Genomic DNA, 17,500 nt, shown 5'->3' with positions numbered 1-17,500 from the left:
GTCTGTACGGGAAGCTCCGCCCCTGCAGTCCTCATTTAACAGAGTTTGCAGCAGAAACTCAAACCGTATTCAAGGACAACAAAATTCCTTTGGCCCCGAGTTCCTGAAACAGTTCCTACAGTGGAAAGCAGCAATGTATTTCTGTCTTAATAGGGACTTCCATTCCTCTCTCTCTCTATCACACACACACACACACACACACACACACACACACACACACACACACACACACACACAGAGATAAATAGCTTCTTGCATAAGAGCCCTTGACTGTGACTCCAGTCTATTATCTGTTAAAGCAAAGAGAGAAAATCTCAAAAGCTTTCAACCCCCCACCCCTTCACACACACACACACACACACACACACACACACACACACACACACACACCCCCTGTGGAGCTCCATCCAACTAACGCTTTCAGCACCCACACACTCACCCACACACTCCTCACACATACACACACTGCCAACGTACAACACACAGAGCCAAAGAAAACCACACGCACGCACGCACACACGCACGCACACACACACACACACACACACACACACACACACACACACACACAGTCAGCGTTCTACATTCTACAGGGCCTCTGCAAAGTTTATGCCAAATCACATAACACACACTCGCATGCACATGGACACACACACACACCATGTGTTTCAGTGCTTTAGCCTCATTTGATGTTAAGATTTAATATAATATTATTACAGTGTTATAACTTGTAATAATATGAATATCAGGGTTCTGCTGTTGTAAAGACTTGAAGTGATTGTACAGCTGTTGTTTATAAAAGATTCACACACACAGGCCAAGGTCATGCACAGTCCATGTCACTGCGGCAATAAAAACACCTTCAACTAAAAAACACGGTACGCTAATGACACGCTGTCACTCAACAACCGTGTGCTACAATAATGAAACTTTAAAATTCCTTCTTCTTCTTCTTGTCCTTCTTTTTTCTTCTTCCTCTTCATTTTCATTACTTATTTTATAAACAGCACCTTCCATCTACACTTCTACTGCTCTGAATCATGCAAAACCCCTCCAGCTAATCACAAGCCACTGTTCACATCTGAACCTCCAGCCAATCACAGTCCACTATTCACACCTTAACCTCCAGCCAATCACAGTCCACTATTCACACCTAAACCTCCAGCCAATCACAGTCCACTATTCACACCTGAGCCTCCAGCCAATCACAAGCCAGTGTTCACACCTGAACCTCCAGCCAATCACAGTCCACTCTGCACATTACCCGTGGTATAATGACTGTATAAAGATATGTATATATAAAACTCATGACTGCAATATTCTGGAGGACATGTTTAGGTCTAGCGTGATGTTTATTCATGTCCTAAGTTCTCTGAGAGTCTCTGAGGTCGAATTTGTTTTAAACCCATCAGGACGTGTTAATTTAGGCTGCTGGAGATCCCAACACAGATCCCAAGACATGTTCGGACATGATGGAGCACAAACGCTTCTGCTGTGTCACATATAATTATTATAATAAAATGAGGATCAGATTCCCCTGAGGCTGATGAAGATGAGTCTTGTCTCCATGGAAAGACTGGAGGAACTACACCTTCAGCAGCTGTGGCTGGGTTTCACCTGCACCAAATCAAATAAAATTTTATTCATCACATACACATACAAACAGGGTACGACATGCAGTGAAATGCTTTATACAACAATCCGGCATGAGGGAATAGGATGGGGGGGGGGGGAGGCAGATAAATAAGTATGAGGTATAAAAGAACTATATAAAATAATAAAATAAAATAAAATAAAATATAAAATATAAAGATATAAAAGATATACAAAGATCTATAAATGTAAATATACAAAAAATGGCAGTAACCAGTGAACAGTAAACAGTAAACAATGTGTAACAGAGTGACTGAACAGTAAACAGTAAACAATGTAAACAGTAGACAATATTTGTGGTGGGTTGTCCATAAAGTGTTCAGGTGCGGTATGGTGTGGTGTAAAGGTCAGTAAAGTGTCCGTGTGCAGGATCGTGTGGTATAAAAATTTAATTAAATATAAAGTGCACTGTGCTGTGCAAGTCCAGAGATTAAAGTGTCGTGGTGCGAAAGGTGAGATATGTACAGAGAGGAAGTGTGATGATGGAGAGAGTGGGCCAGTTTTTAGATCCTTGGTGTGTTTCCTGATTTAAACTCCTAATAGCCTGCGTGAAGAAGCTCCTCCTCATTCTCTCTGAGTTCGCTTTCAGGGAGTGGAAGCGTTTCCCTGACCGCAACAGAGAAAAGAGTCCATTGTTGGGATGGCTGAGGTCCTTCATAATCTTGCTGGCTCTGGTCCGGCACCGCGTGCTGTAAATGTCCTGCAGGTTAGGGAGCTCAGTGTGGATGGTACGTTCAGCTGAACGCACCACCCTCTGAAGGGCTCGCCTGTCCTGCATGGTGCTGTTCCCAAACCAGGAAGTGATGCTACCCGTCAGAACGCTCTCAATGGTGCAGGTGTAGAAAGTCTTAAGCACCTGAGAGGGAAGTTTAAAGTCCCTTAAGCGTCTCAGATGGTACAGACACTGCCGGGCCTTCTTCACCAGGGTGTTGGTGTGACAGGACCAAGAAAGATCCTGTGTGATGTGAACACCAAGGTACCGGAAACCGTCCACTCTCTACACTGGGGTCCCGCTGATGTTTATCGGTTGGTATGACCGCTCCCGCTTTGTACTGAATTCCACAATCAACTCCTTAGTCTTGCTGACGTTAAGGAGAAGGTTGTTCTACTGGCACCATCTCTCCAGGTTTTTAACCTCCTGTAGGTAGGCAGTCTCATAATTGTTGGAGATCAGACCCACCACAACAGTGTCGTCAGCAAACTTGATGATGGTGGTGGAGTTGGAAGTGGCCACACAGTCGTATGTGTACATCGAGTAAAGCAGGGGGCTCAGAACACAACCCTGGGGGGCGCCAGTGCTGAGGGTGAGGGTGGATGAGGTGTGTTTCCCCACCCGTACGGCTTGTGGTCTGTCTGTCAGGAAGTTAGAGATCCATTGACACAGTCCCAGGACCTCCAACTTAGAGGTGAGTGTGGAGGGAATTATGGTGTTAAACGCTGAACTGTAGTCCAATATTTTTGCATAATTCCCGTTTCTTTGGTCCAGGTGGCTCATCGTGGTGTGGAGGAGATGAGCAATGGCGTCCTCAGTAGAACGGTTCTGACGGTACGCAAACTGTAATGGGTCCAGTGTGTCTGGTAGTGATGCAGTGATGAAGTCTTTGACCAGTTTCTCGAAGCACTTCATCCCTACTGAGGTCAAGGCTACAGGGCTATAGTCGTTAAGGCAGGCGGGCTGGGGTTTCTTCGGGACAGGAACAATGGTGGACTGTTTAAAACATGCGGGGACAACAGACTGTTCCAGTGAGAGGTTGAATATCTCAGTGAACACCGGTGCTAGCTGGTCAGCGCAGGCTTTCAGAACCCGACCTGTGATGCCATCTGGTCCTGCTGCCTTCCTGGTATTCACTTGAATGCCCTCCTCACATCATGCTCCGAGATGGTGAACGTGTTTACCTCTCCGGCTCTCTCGGCGTGCACGCTGGTTGCGCCGCTAGCGCTGCTAGCGTGGTTAGCTGCAGCCTCGGAACGAGCATAAAAGGTGTTTAGCTCGTCTGCCAGAGAAGCATCCGCATTCACCCGTCTAGAAGATGTTTTTTTATAGTCCGTTATTGTCCTTAGTCCCTGCCACAGGCTCCTAGAGCCACCATGTTGAAACTGTGACTCTAGTTTCCTCCCGTAGCGCCGCTTTGCAACCTTCACCACTCTGCGAACACTGTAGGACGCAGCCTTGTACTCGTCCATGTCCCCGGTGGCGAGCCCCGTGTTGTAGGCAGCGGAGCGGGATCTCAGAGCGTCGCGGATAGTTTTATCCACCCACGGCTTCTGATTGGAAAACGTTCTGATGGTGGTTTTCTGCACCGTATCATCCGCTAGTTTCCCGATGAATCCCCACAACCGCTTTGGTAAACATGTTGACGTCATCAGAGCTGCGCCGGAACATGTCCCAGTCTGCGTCATCCAAAGCGTCCTGCAGAGCGGCCACCGATTGGTCAGTCCAGCGCGCGACCTCCCTCTGAACTGGAGCTTCCTGTTTCAGCCTTTGTTTGTAAACAGGCATGAGGAAGATGGCGGCATGGTCCGATTTCCCAAACGGTGGACGTGATTGTGCCTTGTAGCTGTTCTTGAATGTTGTGTAACAGTGGTCCAGTGTTCTTTCGCCCCTGGTAGGGCAGGTGATGTGCTGATGAAAGTTAGGTAGTGCACGCTTGAGGTTGGCACTCTTGAAATCTCCGACCACAATGAGCGCAGTGTCCCGATGCTGTGTTTGGTGAAGAGTTATTGTCTCGTGTAAATCCCATACTGCAGTGTCCATGTCCGCTTGAGGTGGAATATAAACGGCACTGACAATGACCGAACTGAATTCCCGAGGTAGATAAAAGGGCCGACATTTTATGGTCAGTAGTTCCAGATTTGGTGTGCAGGAGCGTGAAAGAGGAACGATGCTCGCGCTGTCGCACCAGTGGTTGTTCACCATCAGACAAACTCCACCTCCTCTTGACTTCCCCGACTCCAGTGTTCTGTCCATGCGGTAAACCGAAAAGAACTCGGCCAGCTGGATGGCGTGGTCCGGTACCGCTGGGTTCAGCCATGTCTCGGTGAAGCAGAGAAGGTTGAAGTCCCGAATGTCTCTCTGGAACGTGACCCTTGCCCTGAGGTCGTCGAGCTTATTCTCCAGTGACTGGACATTGGCTAACAGGATACTAGGTAAGGGAGCGCGGTGTGCGCGTGCCTCAGCCTGTTCCTGACGCCGGCTCGTTTTCCTTGTGGACGCCAGTACGGGTCACGTCCTTTGTTCTCCCTCAGGATCTCGCTATTGTCCGTTTATTATTGTTCGCTATTATCTCACAGCATGGGTCCGGGTGTAAAAACGGCAAAAGGTGAGTGCATTGTACACCAATAAATATAAGAGTGTCTCTGTCATATCTAATGATGTCCATCTTGTGTAGATGGAAGTGTAACTACTTAATACTTAATAAAAGTATAAAACAAACAAAATAAAGAGAAATCGTAGCCGGAGCAGTCGTGACAGCAGCCGACCTCAACGGTGCCATCTCGATTGAACCATATCATGATTACTGATAAACATGCTGAGATGAGGTCAGGATTAAGGTGAAAATTGAAGCTCAGCACTAAACAGGAGAACGTGAGAACATGAGAACATGTCCTGCATCATTCAGACAAACACCGTATTAAACATTTGCTTAGATACAGTGTGAGACGTGTTTCAGTTACAGGAGATTTCCAACATACTTCAGATATGCAGTTGAAGATGGGTACAGTCAATCAATCAATCAATTAATCAATAAATAAATATCAGCATGTTCAGGTGAATAAAGCTGCAGAAACTAAAGATGTTCAACCTGCATTACTTCCACAGTCTTCATCCTTACAAACACATACTCTGATCTCCAAACCAGTCATATAAATCTCAGTGATTGGCTGGAAGTTCAGGTGTAAATAGTGGATTGTGATTGGCTGGAAGGAGTTCAGGTGTGAATAGTGGATTGTGATTGGCTGGAAGGAGTTCAGGTGTGAATAGTGGATTGTGATTGGCTGGAAGGAGTTCAGGTGTGAATAGTGGATTGTGATTGGCTGGAAGGAGTTCGGGTGTGAATAGTGGATTGTGATTGGCTGGAAGGAGTTCAGGTGTGAATAGTGGATTGTGATTGGCTGGAAGGAGTTCAGGTGTGAATAGTGGATTGTGATTGGCTGGAAGTTCAGATGTGAATAGTGGATTGTGATTGGCTGGAAGTTCAGGTGTGAATAGTGGATTGTGATTGGCTGGAAGGAGTTCGGGTGTGAATAGTGGATTGTGATTGGCTGGAAGGAGTTCAGGTGTGAATAGTGGATTGTGATTGGCTGGAAGGAGTTCAGGTGTGAATAGTGGACTGTGATTGGGTGGAAGGAGTTCAGGTGTGAATAGTGACTGCGATTGTACACGTTTCCTAATGACCTCACTGAGCTCCATAGAGGAGTTTTGTGTGTGGTGACACTTCTATGGTAAATACGGGATTTTCATAAAAGGCTCGAGGCTCAAGATAAATTTGTTGAACTGGAGAAGAAAACCTTCAAATAAGAAAGAGAAAAAAACCAGCAGCAGGAGGAAACGCCAACAGCTTCATTATTATTAGAGACGTGACACAAACGTGTGGCTTTTCATTTAAATATACAAAACATCATGTGTGTGTGTGTGTGTGTGTGTGTGTGTGTGTGTGTGTGTGTGTGTGTGTGTGTGTGTGTGTGAAGTCAAGTTTATTTCTATTGCGCTTTTCACAACAGACATTGTCTCAAAGCAGCTTTACATTTAAGATGAGTTTAACAGTGAAGGTGAATGATGTGTGTTTATCCCTGATGAGCAGCATGGAGACTGTGGCAAAGAAAAACTCCCTTAGATGTTATGAGGAAGAAACCTGTGTGTGTGTGTGTGTGTGTGTGTGTGTGTGTGTGTGTGTGTGTGTGTGTGTGTGTGTGTGTGTGTGTGTGTGTGTCTGTGTGTGCGTGCGTGCGTGCGTGTAAATATTCCAAGAATGTGAATAGTTGTATATCTGAAGTGTAAAGTCTCTAAAGACTGAGGCCAACACTGTAATCTCTTTTTACACATGACCACATGGTTAAAAATAACACACACACACACACACACACACACACACACACACACACACACACACACACACACACACACAGTTAAATACACAGAGCAAAAACCACAGCAACAATAACAGAGGAAAAAAGGCTGAAAAAATCTTGATGACCATAAATGTATTAGGTGTGTGTGTGTGTGTGTGTGTGTGTGTGTATCAGGTGTGTCTTTAACGCTCTCTATTAAGTAAAATGAAGGAAGGTGACTCAAGGTGTGTATGTGTGTGTGTGTGTGTGTGTGTGTGTGCGGTTAAAGTTCAGTGATGTGCTGCACTACATTATCATATCACACAGCAAATATGTACTCACTGGTATAATTACTCTTTCTCTGTCTCACACACCCATGAGCGCGCACACACACACACACACACACACACACACACAGCCCTATTATATATAAACTGCAGGTGTGAGTGTGGTGTGGAGGGCAGTGAGGAGGGAAACCTGATCTTAATTAAAGGTTGTAAAATGTCTCGTTTAATCTCAACACCCTGGGATGGTCTGAGAAAGAAACCATGAGAGGAACCAGAGTCAGGAGGAAACCCATCCTCATCTGTTCAACAAAATATTACATTCATAAGAATTACATAATAAAATATATACTAGTGTCAGAATGATCATCACTCAAGACTCACTACAAGGCCAAAAGTATGCAGACACTTGACCATAAGATTGGAATGTGCTTCTTTTTTAAGATCTCATTCCACAGTCCTTATAGTGTGAGTGTGTGTGTGTGTGTGTGTGTGTGTGTGTGTGTGTGTGTGTGTGTGTGTGTGTGTGTGTGTGTGTGTGCATAGACATGAATTTAGAGAGAAAAAAAGCGAAACACTCTGCTGCAACTTCTACTGTTTACACTCGACAAACGTTCAACCTTCGTTACACACACACACACACACACACACACACACACACACACACACACACACACACACACACACACACACACACAGAGATCAATACATTTCACAGAAAAACAACCGTAATACCTAAAAGGTCCAAAAGCTTTGCCCACATCAACACCCCCCCCCACACACACACACACACACACACTCACCATCTCATCGAGAGCGTAGCGCAGGAGTCCGTGTTCATAAAGAAGGAAGAATCGTCTTTGCCATTTCTGTAAAATACACACATAACCAATCAGTTTGTGTGTGTGTGTGTGTGTGTGTGTGTGTGTGTGTGTGTGTGTGTGTGTGTGTGTGTGTGTGTGGCATATTAAACAGTACACATTCTCAGCTCCATGCTGTTCAGTATGACAGTTAAACAGTAACTACCCCTGCTGCACTGTATGTACAGGTGACTGTGTAAAACGTAATTACGGCAACCAGCAGGTCATGGAAACACAGCGCTAGTCAGGAGTGTCAAAGCTAGCTGACAAACCCTGGACACTACCTCATGTGGCGCTACAGAGTTCACACCAAAACTCCAATCCACAGGACCTCAGGGTCCTAATCAGAGCTCCAGCATGACCAGGAAAGCAGTCACTGGACGGTGGAGATCCACAAACAGTGCCCATATACTTTTGGACCAGAAATGACGCAAACTACAGCGTCACATCTGTAAAGTGATGCATGACTTTCTGACTAAAGTACTAAAAGGTACCAAGGCACTCTAAAAATAGTTCCAAGAAACAGTACCAAGAAAGGGTAAAGAGGAAGAGTTCTTAAAATGAGTACCAAAAAGGGGACTAAGGAAAAGTATAAAGAAAACGTAGTAGAGAAATGGCACCGATAAAAACTATCAAGGAAGAGTACTGAAGTAGTTTACAGAAAAAGGGTATTAAAGAAGGGCTCTAAGAAAGAGTACCAAAGAAGTATAGTGAGGATCTCAGATAAGTAATGAAGAAAAGTATTGACAAAGTAAAAAGTAAAGGGATTTTAAAGAGAAAGGGTACTAAAGAATGGCTATGAGAAAGGGTACTAAGGAAGGGTACTGAAGAAAGCTTTAAAAGGATATCCAGTAAAAGTACTAAGGAAGAGCGCTAAAAAAGATACCCTTTTAAAGTACCCTTTCTTGGTAACCTTTCTAATGCAGCTAGAAGTAAACTTTCTGATTCTGTAGCATCTCTGGATAGTGTTTCTGTTTCAGTGTGTACAGCAGTTAAAGACCTCGGTGTGATTATTGACCCGAGTCTTTCCTTTAAGGCTCACATGAATAATATCACCAGGATCTCCTTCTTTCACCTTAGAAATATTGCTAAAATTAGAAATATGATGTTGTTACAGGATGCAGAAAAACTAGTAGATGTTTTTGTAACATCTAGATTAGACTACTGTAACGCTTTACTGTCTGGGTGTTGGAGTAAGTGCAGAAATAAGCTTCAGTTAGTTCAGAATGCAGCAGCAAGAGTCCTCACTAGATCTAGAAAATATGATCACATCAGCCCTGTTTTAATCATCTACACTGCTCCCAATTACATCTCACACTGATTATAAAATACTACTACTGACGTATAAAACACTTAACGCTCTCACGCCGCAGTATCTGAGTGAACTTCTGTACCAGGATGATCCTCCATGCCTACTTAGATCAAAAGGTGCAGGCTATTTGTTGGTTCCTTAAATAATGAAGACTCCAGCAGGGGGCAGATGTTTCTCCTATAAACCCCACAGTTATGGAACAACCTTCCAATCAGTGTTCGGGACTCAGACACAGTCTCAGTGTTCAAGTCGAGGCTAAACACATATTTATTTAGTGGAGTCTTTAGTCAGTAGGTGTTTGTAAGGTAAAGGAGCAGATCAGGAGGGATCATGGATATGGAGTGTTTGGTGAACTGGGATATTTTTATGTTGTTGTCCACTCATTCTCAAACATTGAATTAATAATCCATATCTTTATTTCTCTCTCTCTGTCTCTCTGTCACCCCTCTTCTCTATTTTTTTCTCCTCTGTCACCACTTTTCTTTCTCTTGCTCTCTCTCTCTCTCTCTCTCTCTCCCTCTCTCTCTTCCTTTCACTCTGCTCCTCTCCCCCCCTCGGATCTTCCCACTTTGTCCAGGTCTGCCTCTGGATAGTGTGCTCTCGACTCTGTGCAGCTGGAGATGTTTCTTATCAACGCCCTGGAGATCCATGAAATTCCGGAGTAAGAACGGGAGCTTTGAGGATGGATTTGGACTGTAGTTAATATCAACAGTCTGCTACACTGACTAAGGACTACAGTTTGCTTCTGATCACCATCACTGTACCCCGCAACATCGTATATCTGCAATAAATTCAGTGCCACCCTCATGAGTCGGTTTCTTCTCAAGGTTTCTTCCTTATGCATTTTGGGGAGTTTTTCCTTCACCACAGTCTCCACCGGCTTTTTCATCAGTGACAAACTTACACTTATAAAAAACATCTTAATTGTTATCACCACAATATTTGTGTAAAGCTCTGAGACAATGTTCATTGTTAAAAGCGCAACACAAATAAACATGAATTGAAGAGTACTGAAGAGGAGTACCAAGGAAAAGTACTGAACAAAGGTACTGAAGAAGGGTACTGAAGAAGAGTACTAAAGAAGGGTACTGAAGAAGAGTACTAAAAAAGGGTACGGAAGAAGAGTACTGAAGAAGGGTACCGGAAAGCTGTGACGTTGGCCTCACGTCCCGCACACAACAACAGGCAACAGGCTCCAGAGTAATATACGGATTATCTCTTCCTCTTTTCACAGGAAGAAGTGACGGTAGCGAGAGCAGCGCAAGTTATCGCAGCAACCACGCCGATGGGTCTCAGCTCTCCTCGGCCCGGCCGTGGCATTGAGCAACTCAGAACCAAAGCGGCGCTCCCCCTAAAATGCCTCTGAGCTCCAATAACGCTGACCAACGGACTAAAAAATACTCTCATTGTCGACTTGACTTCTCCCTCTTCCCCACCACTCCTGTGCACTGATTCTTGCAATTCTGCTCTCCTGGTGTGTGTGTGTTCTTCCTTTCGCGCGAGCGGGTCTGGAAACACAAAAACGGGAAATCCCCATCCCGTCACACACCATGGATCCCCTATTGGAGTCAAACATCCAGCAACAAGCAATCATACAGGAGTTGGCAAAAGGAGTCCACGCAGCAATGCAAGAGCTCCTCGAGCTGCAAAGGAAGCATGAGGATGACACAACGCCTTCTCGCCAAAATGACGGGCAAAGGGAGGACCCGCAGCGGTTTCTGTACACGTTTGAGTGCATTGCAATACACGAGGTATGGCCGAAACATGAATGGGCATGGCTCGTAGCCCCCTATCTTACGGGAGATGCCCAACTGGCTTACTACAGCCTCCAAATAGCAGAAAATTACGATCTATTAAAGAAGGAAATCCTAGATCGATACGGATTATCGCAAAGAAATGCCGCAGCAAATTTTCACAAATGGGGTTATAACCCAACAATGCTCCAAGGACCCAGATGGAAGATCTAATAACAAAGAAATGGCTCCAACCGGAAAGGAAAACAGCCGGAGAAATCACGGAGAGAGTAGCCATTGATAAATTTAGGGCCTTACCTCTGAGGAACGAAAGGCTGTGCGGATGCGAGTTCCGAATACTCCAAAGAGGTAATCGAAGCACTGGACTGCGCGCTATTCACATTAAGCCTGGAAGGAAAAACAGCTCGTTACCAGCCATTCCAAGTGCACGAGGTGCCCACCATCAGAGTCCGGGTGGCAAATGGTGAAGGTGAGTGGCCGTTAATAATAGGCTTGGTTCCTAACCTACCTGTACCCCTACTCTTAGAAACAACAATCCATCACTCGAGAGATGACAAGAAGTAGTGTGGGCCGGAAACCGCTACGCCAGACGAGGAAACAGGCCTATACAGGAAGCACAGGACACTGGAGCAGAGGGTGAGTCTGGGAACAGAAAGAAGATGAGCCAAGTGGTGCAAGTGGAGGATGGAAACAACCAACTAGACCAACCACTACCCCGCTCGTAATTCACAGTAAAAAACAGGCTTCTGTAATACCACACAGAACGTTGGGGACAGCCCTGTGATCTTTTGGTGCTCCCAAGAAAGAAGATGGGCTTGGTGATGCACCTAGCGCACAAGCACCCGCGGACACTTGGGGCCAAGGAACATGCTGGAAAAGATAAGAGACAGGTTCCATTGGCCAGGCATGGAGGCGGAAGTACAACGCTTCTGCCAAAGCTGCCCCTAGTGTCAACATACCAAGCCCACCAAACCATCCCCCACCCCCACCTTATACCACTTCCGATCATCGGGATTCCCTTCTAAAGGCTCAGCATAGACTTGGTGGGGCCGCTTCTGAGGTCCACGAGCGGTACACGAATACATCCTTGTCATAGTAGACTATGCCACACGCTACCGAGAAGTGGTCCCACTGAGAAAGGCCACAATGAAGAACATTGCCAAGGAGCTAATTCTCCTCTTCAGCCGAGTGGGAATCCCAAAGGACCTACTTACTGACCAAGGTACACCACATGTCTCAAAGTTAATGGCAGATCTCTGTCGGTTGTTGCAGGTAAAACAGGTCAGGATGTCGGTATACCACCCGCAGACAGCCGGGCTCATGGAGCGGTTTAACCAGACACTGAAGCGAATGCTCTGGCGGGTGAACGATGAGGAGGAGAGAAACTGGGACCTTCTGCTCCCATACATGTTGTTCGCTGTAAGGGAGACTCCACAAACATCAACAGGTTTTACACCCTTTGAGCTCCTGTTTGGTAGGAAACCTCGGGGACTGTTGGACGTGGCCAAGGAAGCATGGGAGGAACAGCCCTTTACCATATCGATCACTGGTCGAATACATCCAAGAGATGCAGGAGCACATACAGAAAGTAGCACCAATAGTAAGGGGGAACATATGGAAGGGAGCCTAAAACAAAGCAATGACTTCCACAAACTCAACCAGGTGTTTTGGGAGAACTTGGGGTTGGCAAGCTATTACCAGATATTTGTGCCTAAATTCTCCTCCATAGCATCCCCCTCTTAGATCCTACAAAAAAAGGACAACCTGAGCAGGTCCAGTGGACAGAGAAGACAGAACAAGCGTTCCAGTCGCTAAAGAAGGCACGCCGGTACTACGAAACCCTGACTACAGCTTGCCATTCGTGGTGCACACAGGCGCATCGGAAATGGGACTGGAAGCCGTTCTCTAAAATGGGTGGTGAAAGAACGCTACTACCTAGTGCCAGACAGTTCACTCTGGTAACAGACCATGACCCCCTTCAGTGGATTGCAAAAGCAAAAAATTCCAATGCCAGAATAAAATGTTTATTTTCTATACAGGACTTCTTGTTCCAGTTGCAGCACCGGGCGTCATGACGGGCAACGCAAATGCCCTCTTACACAGGCACAGACTCTGGGCCCAATCTTCGCTGGCAGTAGGTTCGTAACTGAATGGACAGCGCCATTTCAGCACCCGTGTTGTGGAAAGCTGCGGGGCATATGGCAGGGGGGTGGAGCGACAAAACAAGGCATGGCTGGAACCAAATGAGGAGAGCACCAACTCTTCACCCTCATCGAGAAGACTGAAGAATATAAAAAGAGTCACTTCACTTCTCCCTTTTTCCCACCATTCCTGTGCACTGTAAATAAAACACAATGTGATTCTTGCAATTCTGCTCTCCTGGTGTGTGTTCCTCCCGTCGTGTGAGCAAGTCGCTACAAAGGGAACTGAGGAAGGATACTGAAGAAGGGTACTGAAGAAGGGTACTAAAGAAGGGTACTGAAGAAGAGTACTGAGGATTGAGAGCAGTTATTCTTGCTTGTGTTGAATTTTTTTCCCATCATTTGTCAATTTGTTATTTCCAGGCTTAACAAGATAACATTCTCTCTCTTACACACACACACACACACACACTCCCCCTCTGCTCCTCGTTCTCAGGACCCAAAGCTGAAGAGTGACTCAGCTGTTCACCACCCCCTCACCTCCCCACACACACACACACACACACACACACACACGAGACAGAGAGATACACACACGTTCTCACTCTCTTTCCATCACAGGCCCACTCAGGAATATAAATAGTCCCTCACTCTAAGAAAACACTAAACCTGTCCACAGCAGGGTGCTGAGGGAGATCGCTATGGAAACGTATGAGTAGTAAAGTACTGTAGTAATGCAGTGCGCTTTACCATCTGATTTTAGCGTGTGACCCACAATGTCTGCTTCAGAACTCAGTAAGACCCTGTGTGTGTGTGTCTGTGTTTGAATGAGTGTTTGTGTGTGTGTGTGTGTGTGTGTGTGTGTGTGTGTGTGTGTTTGAATAAGTGTGTGTGTGCGTGTGTTATATGAGAATCAGGTTAATTGTTCAGGTTGGAGTTGGCATGACTCCAGGTTTTTGCTTAAAGTGGAATCTCATCTGACACAGGGTTAGAATGTGTGATAGTGTGTGATAGTGTGTGTTGTAGTCTGTGATAGTGTATGTTGCAGTGTGGGATCGTGTGTGAAATTGTGTGATTTTGTTTGAAAATGTAATAGTGTGTATTACACTTAGGGGTTAGCTGTCTCCACAGCGGATCATCCGTCTCCATACCCCCCTGTCCTCTGTACATCTGCGTCTTCCACACCAACTACCTGCATGTATTTCCTCACCACATCCATAAACCTCCTCCTTGTTCTTCCTCTTCCCTCCTTCCTGGTGTCTCCATCCTCAGCATTCTCCTACTGATATACCCCATGTCCCTCCTCTGCACATGTACAAACCATCTCAATCTCGCCTCCCTCACCTTGTCTCCAAAACGTCCTACATGCGCTGTCCCTCTAATAAACTAATTTCTAATCCTGTCCATCGTCGTCATTCCCAAAGAACATCTCAATATCTTCAGCTCTGCTACCTCCAGCTCCACCTCCTGTCTCTTACTCAATACCACTGTCTCTAATCCATACAACATCTCAGGTCTCACCACAGTCCTATAAACTTTTCCTTTAACTCTCACAGACACTCTTCTATCACAAATCACTCCTGCTATTACTCTTCTCCACCCACTTCACCCTGCCTGCACTCTTTTCTTCACTTCTCTAACACACTCTCCATTACTTTGCACTGTTGACCCCAGGTACCTGAACTTCTCCACCTTCTCCACCTCTTCTCCCTGCACCACCCTCACATACTTCTCTGACATACCAGACTTCCTCATACAATACCACAACTCCTCTCTCCACCCTGTCGTACGCTTTCTCTAAATCCACAAACACACACTGCAGCTCCTTCTGACCTTTTCTATACTTCTCCATTAACATTCTCAAAGCAAATAATAATAATGCATCTGTGGTGCTCTTCCTCGACATGAAACCATACTGTTGCTCACAGTGTTTGTTACAGGCCTAATAGTGTGTATAAATGTGTGCTATAGTGAGTGATGGTGTTTGTTATAGTCAGTTTTGGGCATAACGCGTTACTGTAACGCATTACTTTTTAAATAAAGTAACTCCGTTACCGTATGGTGCGATGTCTGTTACTTTTTTAAATGAATGAATTTGGGCTGAAGTGTAGACTACAGCCTAACTTGCTTACAGCAACGACGCATTGTAGGATTGGGGGATAAACACCACTGTAAACAGGAAGAAGACGCACTGTAGGATTGGTGGATGAACCTCTGTAAACATGAAGAAGACGCACTGTGGGCGTGCCTCCGTTTATTCAGGTCTGTGCGGCAGTAATGGCGAGACGAGGCGAGAGCAAGACGAGTTTCTCAAAGTGGAAATATGCACATTATTTCACTTTAGTTGAGCATAAAGACAAAAACTTTTAAGTCAAATGTAAGCTGTGTCTTTCTGGTTCGAAGCTCGTATCTACTGCGATAAACAGCAACTCCAATCTGTTGAAGCTCCTCCAGGACCTCCATGCCTGAGGAGCTAGAAGCTAGAAGCTAACCTGGTGTTCTGTTCTACATTGTTGATCGTTTTCATACTTCAGCTGTGAAAGGAACATGTTTAAGAGCTCAACACAACAGCAGAAGCCACTTTAGTGTTTGATTGTGAATCTATTATTCAGCTTGTTTTGTTCTTTATTTCAGAAATCCTTGTGATATATTCAGTGTGTGCTGCTCTGACTTTAATATAATATGTTTAAATGTTTAAGTCAGTTTTGTGTTTGTGTAGACCATAACGCATAAAAGGGCATTAATGGGAACATTAAAGAAGGTTCTTTAAAAAAGGAACTAAAAAGGAACTTTTAACAGTAACGCATTTAACAGGAATGAAGTAACGAGTAACTGTAACTAGTTACTATTTCTTAGTATCTAGCACAACACTGATTATAGTGTGTGTGTCAGTGTGTGCAATTTTGTGATTTTGTTAGAACATAATAGTGTGTGTAAGTGTGTTACTGTGTGATAGTAAGTGTTAGTGTGATAGTGTATGTTACAGTTTGTAATAGTGTGTAACAATGATTGCTAGTGTGTGTAATTGTGTGATTTTGTTAGAACATGTGTGTGATACAAAATGTAATAGTGTGTGTGCTACAGTGAGTGATATGTGTGTGTGTTACAGTGTGTTAGTGTGTGTGCTACAGTGAGTGAGTGTGTGTGTGTGTGTGTGTGTGTGTGTGTGTGTGTTACAGTGTGTTAGTGTGTGTGCTACAGTGAGTGATTGTGTGTGTGTGTGTGTGTGTGTGTGTGTGTGTTACAGTGTGTGTTATTGTGTTAAAGTGTGAATATTGTGTGACAGTGTGTGCTACAGTAAGTGATGGCGTTTGTATTACAGTGTGCAATAGTGTGTGACCGTGTGTGCTACAGTGAGTGATGGTGTGTGTGTGTGTGTGTGTGTGTGTGTGTGTGTGTAACAGTGTGTGTGTGTGTGTGAAACAGTGTGTGTTACTATGTGATAGTGTGTGTGTTATAATCTGATAGTGTGTGTTACAGTGTGTAATAGTGTGTGCTACAATGAGTGATGGTGTGTGTGTAACAGTGTGTGCCACTGTGTGATAGTGTGTGTTATACTCGGATAGTGTTTGTTACAGTGTGTAATAGTGTGTGCTACAGTAAGTGATGGTGGGTGGGTGGGTGTGTGTGTGTGTGTGTGTGTGTGTGTGTGTGTGTGTGTGTGTGTGAAACAGTGTGTGTGTTACTATGTGATAGTGTGTGTGTTATAATCTGATAGTGTGTGTTACAGTGTGTAATAGTGTGTGCTACAATGAGTGATGGTGTGTGTTACAGTGTGTTAGTGTGTGTGCTACAGTGAGTGAGTGTGTGTGTGTGTGTGTGTGTGTGTGTGTGTGTGTGTTACAGTGTGTTAGTGTGTGTGCTACAGTGAGTGATTGTGTGTGTGTGTGTGTGTGTGTGTGTGTGTGTGTGTGTGTGTGTGTGTGTGTGTGTGTGTGTGTGTGTTACGGTGTGTGTTAATGTGTTAAAGTGTGAATATTGTGTGACAGTGTGTGCTACAGTAAGTGATGGCGTTTGTATTACAGTGTGCAATAGTGTGTGACCGTGTGTGCTACAGTGAGTGATGGTGTGTGTGTGTGTGTGTGTGTGTGTGTGTGTGTGTGTGTGTGTGTGTGTGTGTGTAACAGTGTGTGTGTGTGTGTGTGTGAAACTGTGTGTTACTATGTGATAGTGTGTGTGTTATAATCTGATAGTGTGTGTTACAGTGTGTAATAGTGTGTGCTACAATGAGTGATGGTGTGTGTGTAACAGTGTGTGCCACTGTGTGATAGTGTGTGTTATACTCGGATAGTGTGTGTTACAGTGTGTAATAGTGTGTGCTACAGTAAGTGATGGTGTGTGTGTGTGTGTGTGTGTGTGTGTGTGTGTGTGTGTGTGTGTGTGTGTGTGTAACAGTGTGTGTGTGTGTGAAACAGTGTGTGTTACTATGTGATAGTGTGTGTGTTAT

At 45.0% G+C, this 17,500-nt stretch overlaps 1 protein-coding gene across 4 annotated transcripts in view; it reads right to left on the bottom strand.

Annotated features, from left to right (window-relative positions):
* Window positions 1-17,500, bottom strand: part of LOC310727134 (myosin phosphatase Rho interacting protein) — a 79,215-nt gene that overhangs the window by 56,665 nt on the left and 5,050 nt on the right. For all 4 annotated transcript variants that reach the window (XM_083543344.1, XM_083543347.1, XM_083543346.1 and 1 more), the window contains exon 3: window positions 7,790-7,855. In XM_083543344.1, coding sequence (XP_083399470.1) covers window positions 7,790-7,855 — 66 coding nt within the window. The remainder of the gene's footprint in view (window positions 1-7,789; window positions 7,856-17,500) is intronic.

The sequence above is a fragment of the Silurus aristotelis genome (genome assembly GCF_946808225.1).
Source record: "Silurus aristotelis genome assembly, chromosome: 1".
In the NCBI taxonomy this organism is placed as follows: domain Eukaryota; kingdom Metazoa; phylum Chordata; class Actinopteri; order Siluriformes; family Siluridae; genus Silurus; species Silurus aristotelis.
The sequence above is the reverse complement of the archived record's forward strand: the minus strand, read 5'-3'. Positions and strand labels throughout refer to the sequence as shown.